Raw genomic sequence first — 27,129 nt, forward strand, 5'->3', positions numbered from 1 at the left:
TTTCGTTTGTGTTACACCCAGGAATTTGTATGAGATGGCCAGTTCCAACAGTGACTCATTAATATTATAGTCATAGGATACTATGTTTTTTTTTCACTTTTTGAAGTGCAATATTTTACATTTCTGTACATTTAAGGCAAGCTGCCCATCTTTGCACCACTTTGAAATCTTATCAAATGTGACTGAATATTTAATAAGCATCTACCAGACATTACTCAATTATACATTACTCCATTATACATTACTCCATTATACATTACTCCATCATCTGCAAAAAGTCTGAGGTTGCTATTAACACTGTCTGCATGGTCATTAACACACAACATGAACAGCAAGGGTCCCAACATACTTCCCTGGGGCACACCCGAAATTACTGCTACATCTGACAATGACCCTCCATCCAAGATAACATGCTGCATCCTCCCTGCCAGAAAATCCTCAATGCAGTCACAAATTTCAATTAATACTCTATATGCTCATACTTTTAACAATAAGCACAGGTGTGTTACCGAGTCAAATACTTTTCAGAAATCAAGAAATACTACATCTACCTGGCTGCCTTGATCCAAAGCTTTCAGTGTGTCACGTGAGAAAAGCGTGAGTTGGGTTTCGCATGATTGATGTTTTCGGAATCCATGACAATTGGCTTTGAGGAGGTCATTTTGTCAATATACAAAACAAATGAATGAAATCATAGCTGATTGTAAATTTCAGCTACCATCAAGAAATGCTGAAACATTTCAACAATAAAAGAGATGTAAAAAGTGATGGAAGTAAACTTGGTATTCACCCTCATTGGCAAGGAAGTGTTAGTGACCAAATCACATATAAAACTCATTCAAGTCATTATCACAACAGACATAACTTTGTATCATAACATATCAATGTTGGTAAATGGTAGCTGGCAAGGTCTAAAGAAACAATAACTAAAACTCTGTAACATTGTCTATGAGTGTGAGCTTTAACTGTGAAAATTATTCAAATGACTCCTCTGGCAATTTATTCCCCTTCTTTCACTTTCTGCCTTCTTGTATCTGACAACTGCACTTTTCTAAAGATTACATCTTTCAAGATGACAATGTCTAAACACACATGGCTGGAAATCTCCAAGATTGGATTGACGAGTATGAGGGTGAAAAACGTATCTTCCCTGTGGTGAATAAAATGTTCCACACTTTTGTCAAAGTCACCAATTTTGAATCAGTGAAGATGACTGACCTCTAAAATAGTATATCTTCCCTAACCTACACAACTGGCAAATTGACATAACCCACAGCCATTGCAGTCTTCATTTGAAATGATACATATATCACTGAATACATTAGTGAAGCATTTCCCGTGTGTCTCTTCTTTTATGGAGTATCTCACTGATATGACCTGACATCAGTCTCTTCTGATTAATGCTTCTCCTTCCTTACTCTGGTAACAACATTAATGTGCATTTTTTATGCATCCACAATTCTGTCACTGTACTGAAGGGCAGCAAAGATGGAAGGTTTTCCCTTTCTCTCATTTGAGATGTCCTATCCCACACTGCATATGTTTTTGGACTGCTCACCTGTCTCCATTACAGCAGAACAGCAGAGTCTAAACAAAGATGCACTGAAATCCCACATAACTCATCCCACAGCAATGTGGAATTTGTACACTTGGAGTATGAGCATTGTAGGCTTTGGGAATGCAAAAGCGAGTGCTTCAATTTGCAAGATAATTCATTATTTTGCAGTCACACAGCAAAGGTCAATCAATATTTATTTTTGATTCTCTGTTTATCTAACCATAGACAATCTTACTTTCAATAGCTAATATCTGTGAGATTGTCTATGGGAGTGAGCTTTAACTGTGAAAATTATTCATGCGGCCCCTTCAGCAATTCAATCCACTTCTTTCTCTTTCTGCTTTCTCATACCTGACAACTGCTTTAATTGTAACTCTTGGTAATTAACACTTACTTTTTCCCCTTCTTTTCCCTTCATATTTCCACAGTGCTTAAGTGGTAAGGATGTCATTCATTTGTAACTGTACCTGAAAGCTATTTTATAAAAAAAAATGACAGTTTTCACTGCCTATCACAGAGAGCTTCCAAGGTGACATGTTTCTATTGTTTAGTGGAGTAAGTGCTATGATGAATATTTATGACAAAAGAAAATCCAGGATGGCATAATGACAATATTCTTTACAACAGGTGTACCAAGTATGACTAAGTTCTGGATCTATGGCTTAGAGAAGCTACATTTCCTAAGTAGTCTCAATAATTATGGCTCTAGTTTTTTTCAGTGCTGTACTGTCCCTGAATTATTCCTCACTTATTTTTACATGGTTAGAAAAATTGCATGTTTTCTTGAAGATAAGTGATATCATCTTTCAAATCATGGGTACGTGGTTGACCATTGTTGTTAGGAGTAAAATTTCTTTAATTTTCAATGTGATAGGGTCTGTACCTGTGATGAATTTTTTGAACAATTTCATGATGCCTTCAGTTGACATTCTCTTTATTTCACGTACAATTGTACAGTTTCGGCCTTACGCCATTTTCAAGTATCTAAAACAAAAGCATTATCCATTAGATACATTAGTGACACTTGTGATTTTCATTTTGGAACAAGTCACATCTGTAGATATACTAGGCGCAGTAAAACTTACTTTATGGATGATTTTTTAGTAGTAAATTATGCCATGTATGTTGTTACTTCCACACAATAATAATAATAATTTTATTGTCGTTCAGCCATTACAGCAATAGACAATGTCATATACATACTAAAATACAATTAATAGTTTGAAAGCAACAACAGGTTTGTTGTTTAACATTATAGTATTATATAACAGTTGATAAATTCTCTTATATCATAGAATGGGTGGAGGACTAGCCAGTCATGAATTGTTTGTTTGAATAATTGTTCAGGTAATTTTTGAACAGATTGAGGAAGATTATTAAATAATTTGTACCCCATGATTTCATACCTGTTGAGTGACTTTGACAATCTGTGGTAAGGAATATAGAGGCACCTATTCCTTCTTGTATTGTGGCTATGTACATTTTCTCTGGTTTTTGTTTCTGGTAATTTCTTCTTCGTATAAATTAGAACATAGTATATGTACAAGTTTATAACAGTCATGATTTTCTGTTCACAGAACAATGGTTTACAGTGTGCCTTATATGCAGAACCAGTAATTATCCTAATAGCTTTTTTTTTTTTTTTTTTTTTTTTGCAGTATTAATATGTCATGTACAGAGCTAGAGTTCCCCCACAAAATAATTCCATATGTTATTATACTTTGAAAGAATGAAAAATAGGATGTTCTAACATATTTTTCAGGAACACAATCCATAAGTCGCCTTAACAGGTAAATAACTCTTGACAATTTACCACTAATATATTGTACATGTTGACCCCAAGATAATTTATCATCAATGTGTACCCGCAAAAATTTGACATGACTTGGGTCATCTGACAGAAGCTTGTCTCTAAGACTACAGACCATCTGCTGTGTTTTGTTTTCATTCAGCAGGAATCCATTTGCCTTGAACCAATAGGATGCTTGGTCAATTGTCTTTGCTGCACAAGTTTTAAGGCTATTGAAATCATCACTAGCATGAAGAAATGTTGTATCATTTGCATACAACACAGTGGTGGACTTGATAAATGACGGCAGATCATTTATCATTATCAGGAACAAAAAGGGGCCCAGCACAGATCCCTGCGGAACACCTACCTTGACTTGTTCTATACTCGACATTTCTCTCCCTACACAAACAACTTGCTTACGATTCTGAAGATACGATTTTATTAATTTAAGGCTCTTATGTCTAATGCCATAGAATTCCAGTTTTTCTAGGAGTGACTTATGCTTTACACAGTCAAAAGCTTTGCTTAGATCACAAAATGTGAGTTGAGCATAGCCCTTATCCTCAAACACTTGATGTAAGTATTTGACTACAAAGTCCATAGCATCCACAGTAGACAACTTTTTTCCTAAAATCATACTGAGATTCACTAATTATTCCTAATTTTTCAAAATAGACAGATAGCTGTTGGTAAGTTACACATTCCAGTATTTTAGAAAAAGCTGGGACTATGGAGATTGGTCTGTAACTGGAAGGTGAGTCCATATCTCCCTTTTTATATATTGGAACTACCCTAGCCACTTTGAGTTCTTTGGGAAAATATCCATCAGATATGCATTTATTTATACAGAATGTTAAGGGGTACACAATATAGTCTATTACTTTCTTTAGTAAATTACAGGATATGCCATATATATCTACACTGTCTGAAGATTTCATCCGTTTTACAATGCTTAGGACATGACTAGGTGAGACCTCGGAGAACATAAGCATACCTGTGTCTGTTGGTGTTCTGCAAACATTTTTAGAAAGTAACTCTGATGAATTGATATCAGGTTTGATTATAGTATTTCCTACATCTTCAACAGATTTAATAAAGAAATCATTGAACTTTTGGGGACATATATTAATTTTTTGCTTCTTACATCTTTAGCAACACCATTTATTAATTTCCATGCAGCTTTGCACTTATTTGTGGAATTATCAATGGTATTGAAATTATGTGCTTTTTTGGCTTCTACGATGGCTTTTTTATACTCATTCCTGCATTTTATAGAGGCTAATCTGGCATGTTCTGTTTTCTGATTGCTACATATATTGTGCAACACCATAACTTGGTTTTTCACATTTAATAATTGTTTAGTGAACCATGAATTTTGTCTGTTTGTAGCCCTGTTTGTAAAGCCTTTGTCAGTTAATTTGCATTTCTTTATGGGGATGTTGTCATTAAATTGTGTCAGAAATGTTTTAAAAAATCTCTCAAGTAATAGTTTCCCTGACAAATCAGCACTAAGACTATAAATTGTGTCACCATGACATTGGTTGAACCAGTCTCTCTCAGCAAGGGACTTACAGAGCTGAACAATTTTGTCATCTGTGACAGGTCTGGTGATCATAGCTTTTGGGACAGGCTTAGGAATATTACTATTATCAATACAGAACCTACTTGTATAGTTTAAAGATACAGTCACGATCTGAAAATGGAAACGTTGTAACATCGCATGATTCTTCTGTAGTTTTAAAGTTGACAAAAATATTGTCAAGACATGCTTTATCTCTTGTGGGCCTGTTATTGATTGAGTGCAAATTGCACTGTCTTAGAAGGTTTTTCAACTCAGTCACAGTATGTTTATGTGTTGTTATATCAAACTCTGCATTCAGATCTCCACCTATTACTATGTCATAATGCAACCATCTGGTCCCTCTTAGTACATCTAATAGCATGTCCAATTTTTCTAGAAATACATTGATGATACCCTTAGGTGACCTGTAAAGGGATACTATTACTAACTTAAGACTGTCCGTAACTATACCAGTGGCTTCAAAGTTCTGTTCCTCAAATAAATAATCTAGGTCCAACTTAACAATGGAGCAGCTGAATGACTGATTAATATATATTGCCACACCACCTCTTATATGCAATTTTCTACAGTAACTATTTGCTACATTATAGTTATCAAGTTTGACAACTGGACGTGCACTCTCAGTAACCCAATGTTCACTCAGACAGAAAATATCAAATTTGTTATCTAGTCCAAAACTGTTTACAATAAATTCTTTATCTATTAGTCCTTGAACATTCAGATAGCAAATTTTAAGATCATAATTGTTGTTTATTTTAGACTGAAAGTTTTGGTGAGGTGTTATGAAATTTGTTACACTACTTATCTCGTGGGCTTCTTCATCTTGCTGCCTTCCACTAAAAAATCATTTAGACGGACAGGAGGTGCTGTTTTCTGTCTACCCATAACACATGATGCTGCTTCTCCTGGTGCAATTCTTGAAAGAAAAGTGCTCCTAAAATACTGTAAAACCTCTATAATATTATTTTATTAGCATAACATGGAGTCTTAGAAGCAACGACCTACATGGCATAATTTACTACTAAAAAATCACCCATAAAGTAAGTTATAATCCACCTAGTATATCTATAGATATGACTTCTTCCTAAACCAAAATCACTAATGTATCCAATGTATAATGCTTCCATTTTAAACACTTGAAAATGGCCTAAGGCCAAAATTGAACAATCGTACATGAAGGGAATGGCAGCTGAAGGCATCACGAAATGATCCATAAAATTTCTTTGTAAACATGTGGATGTAACCACAAGTACGTATGGGTGTACATCATTCCCCTACATCAACCATGGCATCACGGAAACTGTGTACTGAAGACATGACAAGTAACATGCTCTATCAGCCATTGGACAAGTTGCCAAGTAATCTGGGATCAGCAATCAGAAACTTGTGGACTTTCATAATGAAGAGAGATGGTATAATTAAAAATAATATACAGAAATGAAAGAATACGAAAATAAGAAAAATTAATTACTTGGGTTTGATCACCTGTTGAAGGAATACAAGTGGAATAAAACAGTGGAAAATCTAGGATGGAATAATGATAATATTATGAAAAGGATAGTTGCTACCAACCATACTGTGGAGATGTTGACTTGTACACGGGCACAACGAAAAAACTAAGTAAGCTTTTGGGGACACACACACGCACATGAAAGCAAGCACACCTCATGCACACACAACCGCCAACTCCAGCATCTCGAGCCGGAATTCCATTCTGGCCCGATGTGCTTGAGTTGGTGGCCATGTGTGCAAGAGGTGTGCTTTTTGTGTGTGTGTGTGTGTGTGTGTGTGTGTGTGTGTGTGTGTGTGTGTGTGTGTGGCCAAAAGCTACACACGAGTGTCTTTTAATCATGTCTGTCTGCAACTTGACACATCTTTATGGTAAGTAGCAATCTATCTTTTCCTATGTTGTTGATATTCCTACCTGGAGTTTCCATTGTTTGACTTTTAACAATGCAGAAATCCAAGTGGGATATTCAAATTTAGTATATCAAGTATTTCCAATGAATTGCCATTATTTGGTGCCTTTTTCTTGTGTAGCTTATACAGAACATATTGCATTTCAAACAAATTTGCACCAAAAAAACATGGGATATCAATCAACTTCCAGTCAACAAATGAAGTGGTGTGAATAATGTTCCTAAAAACTACAATTGTAAACAACCCAACACCGGGAGAGCAGTGATTCAACAAACGGTAGAAAGTTTGCCCAGAGCTGAAACATCTGACAGAGATATTTACTTCAATCAAGAATGAGACAGACTACAGTGATTCAATAACAAGAATTAAGGTGTGTTCAAGCAGTATTTGCCTCAGGAGCCAAAAAAAACTGTGACTAAAAAGTATACGTTGAACCAATGGCAATGGCTTCATTTCTCAGTCTGAAATATTTATGGAAAACTATAGGTTCTGCTCATAACTGCTCATTCCAAACAGCCAGGCAGCACAGTGCCTGATTTGAGCAGCACAATCAACAAAACTCAGACAGTCTACAAACTGTACTAATATTAACTTTTCAGATTGCTACCAAGCTTAACCCAGCATGAAGTGCAGTGGACACTGGCACTGTTGCCACCATTCTGTGTTGACTTAACGGCACCGAGTTGTGTTTCTCATGTCATGAACTCTCTATGCCGCATCTGTTTTCAGGCATAAAGGCAGATGGCGTGCTAAATACAGTACTGTCTTCTAATGAAGTCATGCTAGGTTTGTAGTGAGGGGAAAACTCTCAAGTATTGGATGAGTAACTTCAATTTATATTGATTCAACTCTCTCCATCTGTTACAGCTCAAAGTGTCTTTAAGGAGTGCACAAATAATACTGAAAAATCTCTTCATGAAAGAGCTGTGAAAATACTTATGAAAGAACTAGAAGGGAAGCATTCCTTGAGATAAGTTTCCTCTGGTTGGAAAGTAACTTTTATCAATGTAATGTGTATATAACTGTAGGAACTAATCTTAATATAATTTTCTGCACATACATAACTTTGTGTGAAAATGCAATGAAACAAATTTAAAAGATACATCATGGGAATATTGTACTGCTGAACATTAATTGTGACTTAAACATTTTCACAAAGCAGCATCATAGGTTTTAAATAAAATTTCTGGTAAAAATGTCACAGCATGTTTCTTTTCACATGTGTTGGTAGCATATTGCAGAATTTTTAACATGCAATTTAGTAAGTGCTCATAAAACTTTGCTAAACAGCAATTAAATGTCAACTTTTGTCTTGCTGCAGTTCTGTCAACAAGAGAAAGGAGATTCTTTGTGTATCAGACTGATCATTATTCATGTAATGACTTAGCTGACAAAAAGTATCAACTGCTGCAGTTGAACAGTGTCGCAGACAATAATTCAACGGCTTCCGCATCGTAGGAGTATAATGTACACAAAACCACATCATTACCCTATTCAGTGTAGACACATGAATGCATAACACCTCAAGCAAAAGATTCGCCACAAAACTTATACTTTTTGATTTGTGTTAATTTCTACAGTGCAGACAAAAATGCATCTCTATCTGTATGAATGGAATTCTATGAATGAGACTCGCTGCAAGTGATATTTAATTTAAAGTATCTTTATAACCAAATTTAAGTGCATTGAAAGCACGTGAGCTATTCCACACATCGAAATCCACAGTCAGTGTTGCAACAGAAACTGGTTACCGATTTATGAGTTCTCATACCACAATCTAAGTTGTTCTCGTACTGGCTTTTGTTTACTGCTGCATTATGTAATTGTGTTTATCTTTCAAATAGCTGCTGCTACTTCATTTCACAGTAAGCACAGCATGTTTTTCAAGGAGTCGAGTAATCTAACTATACATTAGCTAGTATTGATTTCCTTCAAATACTACAGTGGGTTAATATTCAATTTTTTAGTGAAAATTAAGGTTTATTTTCTTACAGTGTATTACAGAAAACATGTTTCAAGTATTTTGACTAAAGTCATAAAGCTATGACATGTCTGTTTTCCTTGTTTGCCTCTAGGGAAGTTGGTAGACTACAGCTGTTATGGTCTTCACATAGCCTCACTAGCCAACAGAAAAGTTAAATAATATTGTCTAGTTTTCTAAACAACAATGATGAATAAACGTACATGGTGCAGTTGGTGTGCGAATGATGTCAGCTCCTGGCCTTTTGACTTGTCCACCTGGCCTGTTTGGGTCAGGTGTATATCTAGGATCACCATTACTTCCTTGCGTCCCGTTATCTGATCCATCTGGTATCTTGTATCCTGGATGGTAAACTTTCAAAATAAATATATAGTTAGGTATGTTACTCTGGATATAAAACATGCAGACAATATAACACACACACACACACACACACACACACACACACACACACACACACACACACACACACACACACACACACACACACACCCCTAAGATGCCTTTCTGGCTCACTCAATCTCTATTTCTCTACCCACTGTTTACAATTTCCTGCCTGTAATTATCTCTCTCACATTACCCAATCTGGTTACACTTTTAAGTTCACTATTAATAAACTCTTGCTGGTTGTAGCCTGTAATACTAATGTTCATGTTTAATTTCAATCACTGACAAGAATACATATTTTTTTGCATAGCAGTTATAATTAAAAAAAAAACTGTTTAAACATTAAGCTGAATTGTAAAGCACATTAGTTATTTATTAATTTTGTAGTATTGAAATGTCCTTGCAGTAGTGCCATTTTTGAAAACTGTGTATGCTGAATAAGTGGGAGTCACTGCACTGTGACGTCATACACAAAAGAAGCCTATTACATTCACAGGTGAACCACATATTTTAACAAAATTCTACATACATTCTTCTGTAATCTTGAAAGTGTACTGTAGATTGTCACAGTAGCAATACTATAAAAGACAGAGGACAGATTTTATTATCAACTTTTTCATTTCTTTTGCTGTTTTTGTTTACCAAGAATAGCCACAATAGCTATCATGAAAATATCACTGAGTCACCACAGAAATCATCCTTAAACACTGGACGAACTTGTGTGGCCCATTGGTCAAAGAGTGTGACAGTTTTGAGTAGCAGTTTCTCGACCACTTTGTGGACAGTATGCAAGGGGGAACCTAAGCATCTTCCAATGTATTGAATACAGCAATGTAGCACTGAAAGTTTTCCAGTAATGGATTTTGATACAGACAGAAGTACAAATATGTGCACTTTTGAACATATTTCTTTTATTTTTGGTTATTGTTTGATTTTATTTTGCAATATAGTTATTGTTCAGATTCATAAGACTTACTTTTTCATTTACTGCTTGCCTCGACTGAGTGCAGACATGTTCAAAGATATGCACGTGGTGCAAAACTCTTTTTCAGTTGTTACATGACTTACTTAACCTTGTGTGAACTCTTGCAAAAAACTTCAAGTGTTACATTGGTGCCACAAAGAGACAAAATACAAATGTATATACTTCACATAAATGAACCCTAGATTTACAAACATGTTATTGACAAGGATATCAATGAGGTGCTGAACATTTGGTTACCTGGTATATAAGATACTACTAAATATTATTGTAACTGTTGAAATAACTTACAGGAGTGGAGCCAGGTAATCTCAACAACAACTGCCAATATTTCAATGATGAACACCCTGTCATTATCAATCCCCATGATGAAATGCTGAGGTGTTCACCTGTCGTAATATCGGCAGTAGTTGAGGTCATCGTCTGGCTGCATTCCTAGAAGATAACTGAACATTTGATATACTGGGATAAGCTCAAGTTTCACTATTGTAATTGCGTTACAGATCTTCCATTTTAGTCCATTTCACTCACTTTCTCAGTTACTTGGCACACCATTTAATTAAGTTGTTTATTTTCCATACATAGTATTTGTATTTCTAGATACTGGTTTCCAAATGTATGTTCTTCCCAGTCCATTCATCACACATTTATCATTTTAAGCTCATTTCAACAAAATATTGTATGGATTCAGAAATAAGAAATGAGACAGGTGTAACTTTAACAGTTATACAAATGATTTTAAACTTCACATCATTCCATAAACTACCACTGAGCATCTTACTGGCACTACTACTGTCATGAATTGGCAGCATACCACATACCTTGTGCACTTCAAATCAGTGTGAATAATTTTGCACAAAATATAAAAACAAACAGAACTAAGTCAACACACTGAGCATTAAAGTTGCAGAGAAGCAGCATAAATGTACGAATACTATGGCATGCCAGTACTATGCGAAGAAGGAAATGCTAAAAGGTGGAAGGAATATATAGATGGTCTTATAAGAGAACCAAACTTGAGGAAAATATATAAAAAGAGAAAATGAAGTAAGTGAAGATGGAGATGTGATACTGCAAGAAGAATTTGACAGAGCACTGAAAGACCTGAGTGGAAACAAGGCCCCTAGGATAAGCAACATTTCCTCCGACTTATCATGATCCTTGGGAGGGCCAGCAATGACAGAACTACTGCACCAGGGTTACAATATATGTGACACTGATGAAATACCTCTAACTTGAAGAAGAATACAACAACTCCAATTCCAATGAACACAGGTGCCGACACAGTAGAGTACTACTAAACCATCAGTTTAATAAGTCATGACTGCAAATATGGACACATATAACATACAGATGAACTCAAAATCTAGCAAAAGCTGACCTTGTGGAAGGTCAGTTTGGGTTCCAGAGAAGTGTAGGAACATGTTTTACCTCAGAAGATAAGTTGAAGAAGGGAAAAACCTACGTTTATAGCATTTGCAGATACAGAGAAAGCTCTTGACAATGTTGAGTGGAACAGACTCTTTAAAATTCTGAAAGCAGCAGGGATAAAATACAAGGAGCAAAAGGCTGTTAAACAACTTTTACAGAAACCAGACTGCAGTTGTAAGAGTTGAAAGGTATGGAAGGGATATAGTAGTTGAGAAGGAAGTGAGACTGGGTCGTTGCCTATCCTCGATGTTACACAAACTGTATATTGACCAAGCAGTAAAGAAAACCAAGGAGAAATCTAGGAAGGGAATTAAAGTTCAGGGAGCAGAAATAAAAACTTAGCACTTGTTGAAGACTTTGTAATTCTGTCAGGGATGGAGAAAGACTTGGGAGAGCAGTCGAATGGATAGTGTCTTGAAATGGTATTGCAAGATGAGCATTAACTAAAGTAAAACAATGGTAATGGAATGCAGTCAAATTAAATCAGGCAGTGTTAAGGAAATTAGATTAGAAACTGAGACATTAAAAGTAATACACGAGTTTAGTTATTTGGGTAGCTAACTAACTGATGATGGCCGAAGTAAAGATGTATAGAATGGAGACTGGGAACAGCATGAAAAGTGTTCTGAAGAAGAGGAGTTTCTTAACATCTGATATAAATTTAACTGATAGGAAGCCTTTACTGAAGGTATTTGAGCCTGGAGTGCAACATGGTATGTAAGTGAAATGTGGACAATAAGCAATTCAGACAAGATGAGCATGAAGCTTTTGAAATATGCTGCTATAGAAGAACGTTCAAGACTAAATAAGTGGATCAAATAACTAATGAGGACGTATTGGATCTAATTCGGGAGAAAAAATTTTGGCACAACTTGATTAAAACAAGGGATCGGTTGATAGGACACATCCTGAGGTGTCCTGCACCAATTTGGTAATGGAGGGAATTATGGGACACCAAAAACTATTGAGGGAAAACTAAGCATGAAGGTTGCAGTAGTTATTCAGAGATGAATGGCTTGCACAGGTAGAGTAACGTGGAGATCTGCATCGAACCAGTTTTCAATCTGGAGACCACGATAATAACTCTGCACCCACAAAAAATATATTTGCAATTAGAATTTTTCTGCAAGGTAGAATATCAATTGTTAGTGATCATACTCTAGCACTACATATTGTATACCCATGCCCATTCAATAGTACTGCAAAATTTTGTGGTCACTGTGTCAATAGAAATTCTGAGTGGTGTTTACACATTGGGATGTGTAAAGGAGTTTGCTCTTATTCAGGGTGTTTATAAATGAATATCGAGGTTTTAATGCTTTATAATATTTATTATATTAAACTTACAGTTGTAAATGATATGTCAAATGAAAGAGCAACTCAAACAGTTTTACCAAAAACCTTATAAACATTCAATGTGAGCACCATTTGTCACACAGCATATATCAAGTCTATAGCCAAGTTCTTCCCAAACGACAATGACAGGGCTTGCTTTGCATGGCCTCCATGTTCACCCGACCTAATGCCATGTGATTTTTTCCTTTTGGGCTTCGTGAAGGATTGTGTGTACATGACTCCGCTACCAGCAGACCTCCCTGAATTAAGAAACCAGATTGAAGCAGCTGTTGCTACAATCACTGAAGACACACTTATCAACGTTTGGGAAGAACTCGGCTAAAGACTTGATGTGTGCCGTGTGACAAATGGTGCTCACATTGAACATTTATAAGGTTCTTGGTAAAACTGTTTGAGTTGCTCTTTCATTTGACATATCATTTATAACTGTAAGTTTAATGTAATAAATATTATAAAGCATTAAAACCCCGATATTCATTTATAAACACCCTGTATATCTTCAACTTTATCAAATATCATCTTCAATAACAGGATCCCATAATTCACATATATTTCATGACTAATTGCCCTGACTGTGCATACCCTGCCCCCATTTCTGCAGTATTGTATTCTGGTGTGGACAGATTAACTTCATTCTTAAACTGTGATTATAATTTCTATTTTCATCTACCATCTCCATACCAAACTTTGAAAAAAAATTGAACAATAAATGAACTTCCCAATAAATTATTATTGAGTGCCATACACTTCTTGACAACTGAGAATGTCTTCCTAACCCACTCAAAGTTTTTACTTTGCAATATCTTTCTGCTACTATCCAACCTCATTAAGGCTCTTCTATACATTGTGCTGAAGTTAAACCTGGAAGAAAGGACATAAAATAGAACAGCTTAGTCACAGTCTAAGGACTGTTTTCAGAACGAATTCCCTGTCCAGCGTAAAGTATTAACCTGCAACAACTTTCATTACATTGTACAGTCTGCTACAATCTGAAAGAATGACTGTGGAATCAATAATTATTTTTACAAGATTAAAAGAAGTGTCACTTTTTTGGCACAAAACCTGATTGTAGGCATCATCTTCTGCACATGCTATAAAGGGGTGTTTCACCAAAGGTTAACAGTATATTTTTTTCCAAATTTATGTGATAATTTGTTTCGTGATTTTTAATTTAGTATAGCCTTCCTAATGGAATGAACCAGTAAGACACTAATATAATACTTCCACATACAACTACACTTTTAAATATGATACAAAAAGTAAAAGTTCACCTGTTGGTCCTGTGGTGTCAGGGCGACTACAACACGTGCCCATGTTGAATGTTATGTTGTTATGGACTCGAGGAGCCAGATATCAGACCTAGTGCCTCATGCTTCTAGCAGTATGGCACATTACATCTAATGCTGCACCACTTTTCATGCTGCATTGCGTGCTGTCAGTTTGCTGGTAGCTATAAAAATAATTTCAATGTCACTGCAATGCTTACTGAACTATTTTAGTGAATGTAGGGTAATACTGAAATTTTACATAATGGTTGGTGGATATGTGAGGAAAAAAGTTATTTAAGACAGAATTTATCTTAGCATGTGACAATTTAAAATAAAGATTGAAGTTTCAGCACTATTGCAAAGAACAGGTAAGTCTACTTTAAAACTGTTTCACCTGCAGTAAAAATGTTAATGCAATTCAATAATGAATGGATTTTTACAATTACTTAAATGTGTTTTTATTTACTCTTTAATATTATGCATCCCAAATTTCAAACATTTAAATGAGCCAAATGAGTCCAGGCTGCAAAATATGTTCCCGACTCAGAATATTTCCTAAGATTCTGTAACAAATCGATGACAAGGACAATGGACAATAGTTTTGTGGATCACTTCTACTACCCTTCTTGTAGTCTGTTGTGATATGTGCCTTTTTTGGAGAATTGGGCATTTTTTTTTTTTTTTGTTGGATCTATGATAGTTTATAGTTAGAAGAGGGGCTAACTCAGCCACAAATTCAGTATATAATCTGAAAGGGATTCCATTGGAGCCTGGAGCTTTGTTCAGTTTCAACAATTTCAGCTGTTTCTCAACACCACTAACACTAATACTTACTTCAATCATCTTTTCAGTGGTAAAGGGATTAAAGTGGGGCAATTCTCCCGGGTTTTCCTTGTAAAGGAACATTTGAAAACAGAGTTAGGCATTTCAGTTTTTGCTTTGCTGCCTTCAGTTTCAGTTCCTGTCTCATTCACTAGGTACTGGACACTAACTTTGGTGCCACTAACAGTCTTTACATAAAACCAGAATTTCTTTGGATTTTGTGAAATGTCACTTGACAATATTCTGCTACGGTAGTTACTGAAGACATCATGCAGTGCTCTCTTGACAGCCAAACACATTTCATTCAGCATCTCTCTATCTATAGCCTAAGCCTTGTTTTACACTTGTGACGCAGCATTCTCTGTTTTCTTACAAGTTTCTTTACAGTGACTGCATACCATCGAGATTCCCTCCCATTATGAACTGCCCTACTGAGTCCATACCTATCCAGTGCATGGTCAACTATTCTTTTAAACTTGAGGTGGAGATCCTCTACAAGCTCCTGACCTGTGCTGAAAGTTTCAATTTCCTCTTTGAGATACAACACTACTGATTTTTTATCTAGTTTACTAAACAATATATATCTTTCTAATTGTTTTAGTTGTCCTTTGTACTTTGGTAATCATTGTTGCCACAACTGCATCATTGTCACTGACACCAATGTGCATGTCCTCAAAGACGTCAGGTCTCTTTGCTGCCATTAGATTCAATATACTTGCATCATGAATGACGTTCCTAACCATCTCGTCTCGGTAGCTCTCAGAAAATGCATTTAGTAAAGTTTCACAGAATGTCTTATCATGCCCACAAATAACAAAACTAATGTTTCCAGTTTTTTGTTGGATGGTTAAAGTCTCCACTGATGATTGTAGTATGACTGGGGAACTTACATAAAAGTGAACTGAGGTTTTCTCTAGACTCTTCAGTTACATCAGGAGCCGAGTCTGGGCAATAGAAGGATCCAATTACCATTTTATGCCCATCTCTGAAACTGAGTCTTGCCCAAACCATCTCACATGCAGCTTCAATTTCTATCTCGGTGGATTTGAGTTTCGTGTCCACTGTGACAAATACACCACCCACATTTCCCATTTGCCTACCCTTTCGACATACACTCAAATTCTCCCCAAAAACCTAACTGCTATCAGTTTCAGGTTTGCCACTGAGTTACCGCCTCTTCTCACTATAATCTACCATAGATTCCTCGAACAGAAAACCGTGCCCAGTTCTTGGAAAAAGGCACAGGTCATACCCTTCTACATGAAGGGTAGTAGAAGTGTTCCACAAAATTACCATTCAATATCCTTGAAATCAATTTGTGTAGAATCTCACAACATACTCTGAGCACAAATGTAATGATGTATCTTGAACACAATGACTTTCTCAATGCCAACCAGCATGGATTTCGAAAACTTCAGTCACGTGAAACCCAACTCCCACTTTTCTCACATTACATACTGAAAGCTTTGGATCAAGGCAACCATGTTCCAAAAACCATATGACTCAGTACCACACCTACGCTTATTGTCACAAGTATGATCATAGGGGGAATCAAGTGAAATTTGTGACTGGATTGAGGACTTTTTGGTAGCAATAATACGCATGTTATCTTGGATGGAGAGTCATCATGACATGTAGAAGAAACTTCAGGTGTGCCCTAGGGAAGTGTTGGGACCCTTTCTGTTCATATTATATATTAATGAACTTGCAGACAATATTAATAGTCAACCAGGCTTCTTGCAGATGATGCAGTTAGATAATATCCGTAATGAGAGAAGCTGCATAAATATTCAGTCAGATCTTGATGAGATTTCAACGTGGTGCAGAGACTGGCGACTTGCTCTAAATGTTTAGAAATGCAAAATTTTGCACTTCACAACAGGAAAAAATGTAGTATCCTATGACTATAATCTGCTGGAATCTTAAAACTCATATAAATACCTGGGTGTAACACTTTTAGGGATATGAAATGGAATGATCACACAGGTTCAGTTGTGGGTAAAGCAGATGGTAGACTTCTGTTTATTGGTAAAATACTGCAATCAGTCTCAAAAAGAGATTTCAATCAGTTTACAAAAGAGATTGCTTACAAATCACTTGTGCGACCAGTCCTAGAAGATTACTCAAGTGTGTGGGACCCTTACCAAATAGGGCCACCAGGGGATATTGAACGTGTACAGAGAGGGCAGCACGGATGCTCACAGGTTTGTCTTATTCGTGTGTGTGTGTGTGTGTGTGTGTGTGTGTGTGTGTGTGTGTCACAGAGGTAATGAAGGAACTGAACTGGCATACTCTTGAAGACAGACATACTTTATCAGAATAGAGTCTGTTAACGAAGTTTCAAAAGCCAGCTTTGGACGGTTACTCTAGGAACATACTATAACCCCTATGTATCACTAACAAAGGAATTGTGAGGATAAGATAAGAATTATTACTGCACACACATTGGCATTCAGACAATCATTCAGCATATACCTCTCTTCTTATTGGTTGTTATAGACAGAAGTTTTTGATAGCATTTAATCGGCAAAAGTAGTTCTTTACTTAAGGCTATGACATGGCTGGTCCCCAATCAACCTGAAACAGTGGAAAATCTAGAGCTCAAACCAAGGAAAAGAAAATCAAGTACCAGTAGACTTTAAAAAAGTGATACCAAATATAAAGGCTGGTGTTCAAATGTTCACCAGTACCAAAAAAAGTAACTGGCTAAAACTGAACCACTTCAACCAGACATTGAAAATAGGACCAAAGAATAATGATAAAGCTGTTCAAACAGATTAGAGGAATGTAGCCAAGTAAGTTATTTGAACATTTAATACACCAACAGAAGCTAAAGTTTCACGAAGATTTAAATACTGACAAATGTCACTTATTATTTTACGACTAAAGGGAGGCTCTGGCAAACATTTAGCAATTTCTAGGATTGACATAAAATATAAATGGTGTCATTAAAATGCAACAATTTCTCTGCACACAAACATAACTTGAATTTAACTTCAGAACTCGTACCTACCACTCACTGTGAAAAGCATCTATAATGGAAAGAAATAATGAGAAATTTACAAGAAACCAAATTATAATGGTTAACAAAATATTTATTCACTGCTTTATTATACCCTGAATTTAATTATTTTTCAGGTTATGTCAACATAAAGAGTGTAATCGAACACTGTGATGCCTGAGAATGTACAACTAAACTTTGGTATGCTCATTGTTTCATACTGCATTTTTTGCACAATAAATTCTATGCAATTCATAATAAATCCACTGTCAGAACACTCACTAGTTTTGATGTAACAACTACAAAATGAAGGCAAATATATTTAACATCTTCAAACAAGAAATACAGCGTTAGTTCCACTGAATAAAGATGAGGCAGCAAAGCAACAATGATCGTTTTGCAGGAAGCAGCATACTTTTGCCATCAGTTATTTAAGGAAACATACTCATTGATTTTAATTGCTGTACTATTAAGAATCGAACTGATTATCCAAATGATAAGCACTTGAAGCAATGCCAATCAACGGATAACATTGAAACCTACACCTGTATAACATACATGTACTTCAAGAGGTCTTGTTCAGTAAGTTGTGCATATTGACACATGATTACAAAACAGATATGTAGAACAGAGAATATACAACCTCTACCTGAAACAAATTCGAATATTCATCTGCCACAATCTTCTAGATGTCAGATGGAAAAGAAAGATACTTTCACTTGGTTACTAAGCAATGCCATCCGAAGGGTTAACTCTGTATGTAATGTGATTCCAAGAGGCATGGCTTGAGACATGCTACGAATAACGGTGGGTACTGAACTTAAAGATGATGATATTAAACGTTAAAAACAGCAAAGCTAATTAAGGGTCTAAAAAATGCATACCGAAACTACATATGAGTATAGTAATAGCAGCGTTCACCGAACCCAAAACTGGTTATAAGGTAAACAAAAATAACAACACAGAGCTTCAGCGAATACCGCACATATGGCAGTGTGGGGTTGGGATACAATAATCACACGCAAGTGACGCAACAACTGCGAAGACGGCGGGGAAGGAAGGACAACAGCTACTGTCGCGGCAGGAAGCGATTGTACTTCCGTGACCAGCCCGTACTCTAGTACACAAGCGCGGATGTTGCATTCTGGTGATTTCAAATATTTCACAAGACAGCCAGACGGAGTGAGAACTACTCTGTTGCTCACTGTCTTCACACATTCTGTATCTAGTCGTAGGTAGTGCCTACACGGAAACCGTGAACTTCCCCTAAAAAAGCGGTGCATCGCGACATAAGCGTCCCAGAGACATCAGCGGAAAGGGTTGCCTAAGACGTGTGGAAAAAGACAATGCTTTGGTGAATTGAATTAACTATTAAAAACAGCTTTATATGCGGTATTTACTGTCACTAAATAGATACGGTAGTTTCGATTGACTAACAAAGAGTAGGCAATTGCAACTCGTAAAATACTTTCGGTTGGCTATATGACTTTTCAATATTCTCTTTTATATCACCAATAGCTCATTAACAGTTCTGCTGATGAGTGTGTGCAAAATATTAATTACCGTGTGCCACAATCATAGATACAACCCATACGATTCACATCTACGTTACGCAAAAAAAAAACAAGGTTAAACGCTAAATGTACTGTCATGCACGTACGAAACTGTATTATGGCTTTTCTTTAGCTTATCTGCATGCATTTTACTTACAACTAATTGTGTCGACACACAATCACTTCACCTAGAATACTCAACGTTTGCATTCATAATTATTATAAAAGGTGACATGCATGAACAATGAAACTTCCAACTAATGTGAACAGTTACTGCACACGGCGTAACGTCAACAACACAAGTAATTTATTCCTTAGTGTAATCACATACTAAAAAAATAGCCATCAAAAACATTACAGTAGTTATACCTTTTTGTCACTTGTAAACATCACACTACAGCCACAAAACTTAAACTTTATGAAACCTTACACTCGAATGTACTTCATGGATAGGGTTACCATCCGTCCGACCCAATTTGTCCAGATTTTGCAAAATAAGCACACGACGCCACTGTGAAAGGAGTATTTTCGTTGATGTCAGCCCAGCGGACTGATTGAGAAATCGACTGCTTGCAGGGAATCAATCTTACTGCGCCAGTTTAGCTACAGGCTGACAAGTATGCGAGTTCTATAAATACGTAAAGGGGAAAAAAGACTTGCTGAAAATGATGAAATCTTCCGAAAAATATGGTGTACCAACTACTTTTTGCCGCAACAAGTTCCATGTAATTGTGCTCTAAACAAAAAATATATTAATGACGCGTCCATGAAGAGGTAATTAGACATACAGGCGTGCAATCCCGGATAGGGCTAGGAGGAAGAAGGAAATCGATCACGTTCTTTTAAAGGAAGGCATTCTCCTTTACTGAGGAAAACAAGCGAGGATGTCCGGACGGGGCGCACAAAGGGTGAATCACTGGATTTTAAATTGCAGCACGGTTCCTTTTTAGAGTCCACTGGATCAAGGAAACCGCGTAAGTGTGTAGTTCATGACTCACAGAATGAGCCGTGGCGGCTCCAGTTCATTTTACTCTTGACTTCTCCATGGCTTCCTTCATTGGTGCTCCGATAGGCGGCCCCATTTTAACTTGCAATTTTCGTAGATGATCGCTGGCTTAGAGTGTCTGAAGTAGGCCGGCAGTGGGTTGAGAGTGGAGAACGGGCAGGAGGGGTGCAGCGTAAGGGTATCTATCACGCATGGGTTTTCGCGCGCAACGGTTCCTTCAGCCGTTAGTTCTGTATGTGCCGAGATCGACTTAGCACTCTTTTCTGTAGTGCTAATCTCACTGCAGTATGGATGGTGTCCTACTACGCCCTTGAGTAGACTTGTACTTCCCTGTTTATCCATGCTGTGCGTACCTGGACGCTTGCAGTTTAGCCCCATCGTTTTCGCGTATGCGAGGATCATTACTGGAAAATTTTGTGGTCAGTATTGCCCGCGCTCTGATATCTGTTCCTCTGTTGTTGTTGGCTTTCGACCACTGGAAAATTTTAATTTGCTGTGATTAATCTTGGCCGCAACCGTACTGTACATCTGCATTTATTTCATCGGTGAAATTTGGGGTGTAAATTAGTGACTGTCCCTGTGTATCGCTGAGACCTTTACTTGCTGTGGATTACCAAGGCCATAAACCGTGCAGCACTTTCAAATTCAGTGGTTTACTCGTGAAACTTCACTTTCACCTCACGTGAACGGCAGTTTGCTGTTTGAGCTTTCGTGTTTAATGAAGTTCTCAACTCAGTTTTATTAACTAGGGCTCGAGCCGTGCGGCATAATCCCTATTCACCGAATTTGGGATTTTTTACGTTTTTAAAGGTTTGTAATTTTATCTTTTAATGATTTTAAGGGGAACTCCCTGCATTAATATGTTTGTTGAAACTAGGTTCTAGATGGTTGTCAAGCCTGAGGTCTGGATCAAGGAAACACTGTTTGCAATGATTAGTCACTAAGTATTCCTTTAGATGGTTAAACTTAATCATATAGTTGTTCTATCTGTTTCATTCAAGTACCTGGCCGTGCACTTTTGATGTTAAGTTTAACTAAATTATTTGGGGAGACGTTACTTACATTTTTATACTCCCTTACCTTCCTTTAGGCGGTTTTTTTTCTCAAGTAATATTTTCTGCCTTACTTTATGATCGATATTTTGGGCTTATAACCGTGATATCTTAAGAATGTGACGACTATTGTTCCTGTAATCTGTGGGCAAGATCTCACCTATGTGGTGTTCGTCAGCAGCGCCTCTTAGCCTTGTGAAGCGCGAGCCCGGCATTTCGGCGGCTGGCGGCTGCGAGGTTCTGTTGCTGTTGTGTCCCTTCACATGCCTTCCGGCTGTGTTGGAGGCGTGTCCGCTATCGCTATCGTGAAACTGTTCACTTTTTCAACTTGCCTTCTTTAAGTAAAGTTTTGCCTTTCCCTTCTTAAGGCTCTGATTTACTTGCTTCAGCTTCTAAATATTCTGCCTAAGGCCTATAAGTGAGCGTACTTGTAATTAAATTTCGAGGTAGTTCCTTTGTCTGTTCAGATATCTGCATATATACTTGAGTGCTGAAGAAAATTTTGATGTAATTCCCGTTCTGACTGCCATCTCCTTAGATTTATATTTTTAATTATAACTTGCTATTCTTTGCTCGGGCTTAATTTGTCACTGTATCCGTTCTATGTTCAAATGGCTCTGAGCACTATGCGACTTAACTTCTGAGGTCATCAGTCGCCTAGAACTTAGAACTAATTAAACCTAACTAACATAAGGACATCACACACATCCATGCCCGAGACAGGATTCGAACCTGCGACCGTACCGGTCGCTCGGCCCCAGACTGTAGTGCCTAGAACCGCACGGCCACACCGGCCGGCTCCGTTCTATGTATACAGGGTGTTACAAAAAGGTACGGCCAAACTTTCAGGAAACGTTCCTCACACACAAATAAAGAAAAGATGTTATGCGGACGTGTGTCCGGAAACGCTTAATTTCCATGTTACAGCTCATTTTAGTTTCGTCGGTATGTACTCCAACGTGATCAAATTGTAAATTTTCACAATCAACATGTGTGGGCTGACGAGAATCCAATTGTGCAATCACGTCATCAACACAGATTTTCCGTGAACGTTTGGGCAGGCATTGTTGGTGATGTCTTGATTGGGCCCCATGTTCTTCCACCTACGCTCAATGGAGCACGTTATCATGATTTCATACGGGATACTCTACCTGTGCTGTTAGAACATGTGCATTTACAAGTACGACACACCATTTGGTTCATGCACGATGGAGCTCCTGCACATTTCAGTCGAAGTGTTCGTACGCTTCTCAACAACAGATTCGGTGACCGACAGATTGGTAGAGGCGGACCAATTCCATGGCCTCAATGCTCTCCTGACCTCAACCCTCTTGACTTTCATTTATGGGGGCATATGAAAGCTATTGTCTGCGCAACCCCGGTACCAAATGTAGAGACTCCTCGTGCTCGTATTGTGGACGGCTGTGATACAATACGCCATTCTCCAGGGCTGCATCAACGCATCAGGGATTCCATGCGACGGAGGGTGGGTGCATGTATCCTCGCTAACGGAGGACATTTTGAACATTTCCTGAAACAAAGTGTTTGAAGTCACGCTGGTACGTTCTGTTGCTGTGTGTTTCCATTCCATGATTAATGTGATTTGAAGAGAAGTAATAAAATGAGCTCAAACATGGAAAGTAAGCGTTTCCAGACACATGTTCACACAACATATTTTCTTTCTTTGTGTATGAGGAATGTTTCCTGAAAGTTTGGCCGTACCTTTTTGTAACACCCTGTATAAGAAAACTTGTCAGATCAGATCTGTCATGTTTGGATGTGTATTCTAAATTACCAGTTCTTAACTTAATGAATGTGACTCTAAGAAGATTGTGTCAGAGCTATCTTCTACTTACTTGTTGTTTATGAGAGGTTTTGTCATAATTTTTATTTGTTGGTGGCACTGATTCTTTGGGCTAGCAAGAATTGAAAGTTTAGTCATGTCAATCTATGGTTAAAATTTAAAGAGGCTTATTTTCATTTAACAACCTCTTATGTTCAGAGATACGTGGTGATTACTGTATTTCATTTTGTGCTATCATGTGCACAGAAAATTAATGTGACCATTCAAAGGACATATGGTGCAAGAATTGCGGACCCACCCATCCATGTGATTCTTTTCCTATCCCAACTGCCCGCCCACATAATGCCAAGGTTGTATCGAGTACGCTGTAAAAGTTTCGCTGGGAAGCGATCTCTCTCCGTGCGATTTCCATGAAGAATGGCATTTGTGGTCGTCGACTTGCTTCGGACGAAAACGTGCACGCCAGCTAGAATAATGATTCCAAGTTTCTGGGTTTCTGCTTGAGTTCATGTAGTCTTTTTTCTTCCACATTATTTCGATAACCTTTTTAGTTGTTTTTGAATGGGGTCTGTCGCAGTTTTCGTTGTTCACTGTTTGGTCTCCACCAGTGGCCTCTATGTAAGACATCACTGACAACAAGAAACCGCGAAATGATGCGCGCTGCCCACTGGCATCGCCCTTGAGACTGCTTTTCGGTGCTGTTAAAGAATAAGTCACAGAAATGCAAGACCAGCAAAAATGCTATTCCAAACCAAGAAAAAAGACAGTTAAAAGAAAGGATAATGTCGCGAGAAAAGAACGACGTAATAGGCACTTAAAGCTAGAGGGGAGCGGTGAAGTTGAACTCGGCAACTACTCAAAGAGATGTACGTTCCTATATAATACGTTTTGCGCGAGTTAACCTCGCGCTGCTTACACAGTCTCTGGGCAGGTAATGACAGTTGCATATTAACACATTGTCTGTTGTCTAGAGAAGTAGTGAAATCCATGTGGACGAAATCTATCACGCGTGTCCTGCCACTCACCGACTTAGTGTTATGAGTACACCCTTTTATAGAATTTGTAATCATTCAATAAAAAGGAAGTAATCTACACCGAAAAAACAACAGAAAATGCATCAGCTCTGTGCCCTTTGCAATGAAACACAGTTTGGGAGCCACTGTAGTACTATGCAAAAAGTACACCAGACTTCAATGGCTTGCTATTACTACTTCTACAGAGAGAGAGAGAGAGAGAGAGAGAGAGAGAGAGAGAGAGAGAGAGAGAGAGAGAGGGGGGAGGGGGGGGGGCTGCGCTCCCAGCAATGTCCTTCCTGGCAGGGTATTTGATTTAATCGGCCTTGGGAATCGCTCACCGGAACGTGGTGCCATTTTCCTGGCAGATGCGCCTCGTTGCTGACGGCCGTACTCCACGAGTTCCCGTCCATAGCACAGTTCTATAGTGTGCGGAACAATTGCTGACTGTGAAAGGTTGTTTCTTGAACACTCACTCAAGTCTTCGACGTATTTCCTTTTCGATCAATGTACTGTTCCCTGCGTTTTCCCAATGAGTGGATTCGACCACGGGATTGCAATTCTGAAAGATGTACAATCTATCCACCTACGGATGCCACAACCTCTTTCCCAGCCACGAACTTCTTTAGATGTGGGTAAAGGTCGAATTAGGTGAGTCCGAAATCGGTTGAATAATTCTGTTTCAACAGCTAATACTTCAAATAACCCAGTTTTCCCGTTGCCTAAGCACCTTTATGGACAGGTGCGTTACCTTGATGAAATTTGATTTTTTCTCTCTTTTTCAATCCAGGACTCTTCTCGAGTTCATTTTCATTAAGCAAATCTAGAAGTCGTGGATAGCATTGCCACAGTTATCGTTATTTTCTTGGCAGGGAAATCATTAAGATTCCTCTGTGTCTCTAAATACAATGACAATAGCTTTCCACATATAAATTCGATTTCGCGTTTTTTAACATGACCACGTGTTCTACCTACCTTTTTGATTTCGTGTTCGTTTCTAACGTTAAGTCAGGAATCTAGGTCTCAACCACAGCAACAACTCACCTTTTAATAGGCGCTGGACTGTAGCTTACACTTTGTGGTGGTAGTAGTGGTAGATCCGTGATCACTTTCACAAGGAGATTGGAAATGTGGTGTTTAAGAACAAACGTAATTCATACACACACATATGGTATGAATTATTTACTCGACGGTGTGCTATTGTACTTTTTTTCCTTTCTTGACCAGTGGCTACAATTTTGGGGGCATTTCGTGTGAACTGTCCTCGAGACCAGTTCAGTTACGTAGAATTCAGCCTCTGATTTCTTAAATTTTAAATATACAACATGTGAAAAAAAAACTTGTTCGTGATAAACCGCTAAAGTCAAGGAATTTTATGACAACAAGGTATTCGGTTACCCTTTTAAACTAATAATAATTTCCAGTTATTAGAAGTGCATACCTCCAACTGTTCTAGCTAGAAAAATACTGAACAGAAAGAGACCCAATGAGCATATCTCTCTCAAATCAAGTGTACTGCTAATGTCGCCACTCATTTTTGGTCTTCAGTCAGTATCTAACACAACTACGACCGGACGTGGTGCAATGACAGGTTACTGTACCCACACAGGGAAGGACAAATGTTCAAATCCTCGTCAGTCCATCCAGATTTAGGTTTTTCGAGGTTAACCTAAATCGTTTAAGGCTAATGCCGTTCCTATGAATAGGATACGGCCGATTTCCATCGTCTAGCTTATCTATAATAGTTTTACTAGTGTTCACTATGAGTGGGGCATATCACACACTCAATTTCACGTTATGAATATTTTACTGGTATTTAAGATTTAAAATTTACCAGCTTTATACTAGTAATCAACTGCTGCAATCACTGCTGACAGAGCACGGAGATGCCTATGTTGTGAGCTATTCCCCTGGCCTGTTCAGTTAGACTTTGGTCGCACTTTAGTGAGTTATATGTATTCAGGTAAGAGTAGATTCATTTAGTGTTTTCAATTTCTAGTATTATAGGAACACACTTCCTCCGAAACAGGTGTAATGATGCTTCAAAGTCGAAGTTAAAAATACAAGAACTTCTTTTACAGGACGGTCACCATTTTCCCCCAAGTCAGTACGCCTTGACAGTGTTAGTTTGGCGACGTTTGTGGGGCCCTATTGTGGGGAGTCTTCATGTTGGATGGGCGGATGTTCAGAAATCCTTTGGTAGTCCGAGGACTGGAGTCAGCGTCAAGACTTCCCGAGATGTGGTAAGCTACTGCAGCAATATATGCAACTTTTCATGAGGTAGTATTGGTCCAGAATCTCTCTTCGTAGATGGTAACGCCTGTCCGTATGGCAGTTGGATGCATTTCTGACAAGTGAAGGTAGCAGACGCGAGGACGGTCAGCGGTGTCTCTAGATCTTAATACTGTTAAGCATGTCGGGGATGTATTACTAGGGAGTCGAACTGCAACTCGCCAGTCGCCACCAACGTCGTCAAAGTATATCTCTCATCGTCGATGGTGTAACAGTTCTCATTACAAGCTCGACTGCTCTAGTATTCAATAAATGTTTTTGGACGTCCAACCTGTAATAATTTTATAGCGTATGTCGGTGCTCTTCCGAACGCATGAAGTCTAGGTGAA

The 27,129-nt window shown here is 37.8% G+C and overlaps 1 protein-coding gene across 6 annotated transcripts in view; it reads right to left on the reverse strand.

Moving 5' to 3' along the window:
• The window catches only part of LOC126474137 (tyrosine-protein kinase Src64B), a 276,344-nt gene that overhangs the window by 123,532 nt on the left and 125,683 nt on the right, over positions 1–27,129 (reverse strand). For 3 of the 6 annotated variants that reach the window (XM_050101579.1, XM_050101576.1, XM_050101581.1), the window contains exons 2-3: positions 14,261–14,439; positions 9,037–9,186 (exon numbers count right to left, since the gene is read on the reverse strand). In XM_050101579.1, coding sequence (XP_049957536.1) covers positions 9,037–9,186; positions 14,261–14,303 — 193 coding nt within the window. In that variant the 5' untranslated portion in view covers positions 14,304–14,439. Of the gene's footprint in view, positions 1–9,036; positions 9,187–14,260; positions 14,440–18,729; positions 18,916–18,964; positions 19,112–27,129 lie in introns of those variants that run through there. The other 3 variants (XM_050101577.1, XM_050101578.1, XM_050101580.1) reach the window with 3 other exon arrangements.

This window comes from Schistocerca serialis, chromosome 4, assembly GCF_023864345.2.
Source record: "Schistocerca serialis cubense isolate TAMUIC-IGC-003099 chromosome 4, iqSchSeri2.2, whole genome shotgun sequence".
In the NCBI taxonomy this organism is placed as follows: domain Eukaryota; kingdom Metazoa; phylum Arthropoda; class Insecta; order Orthoptera; family Acrididae; genus Schistocerca; species Schistocerca serialis.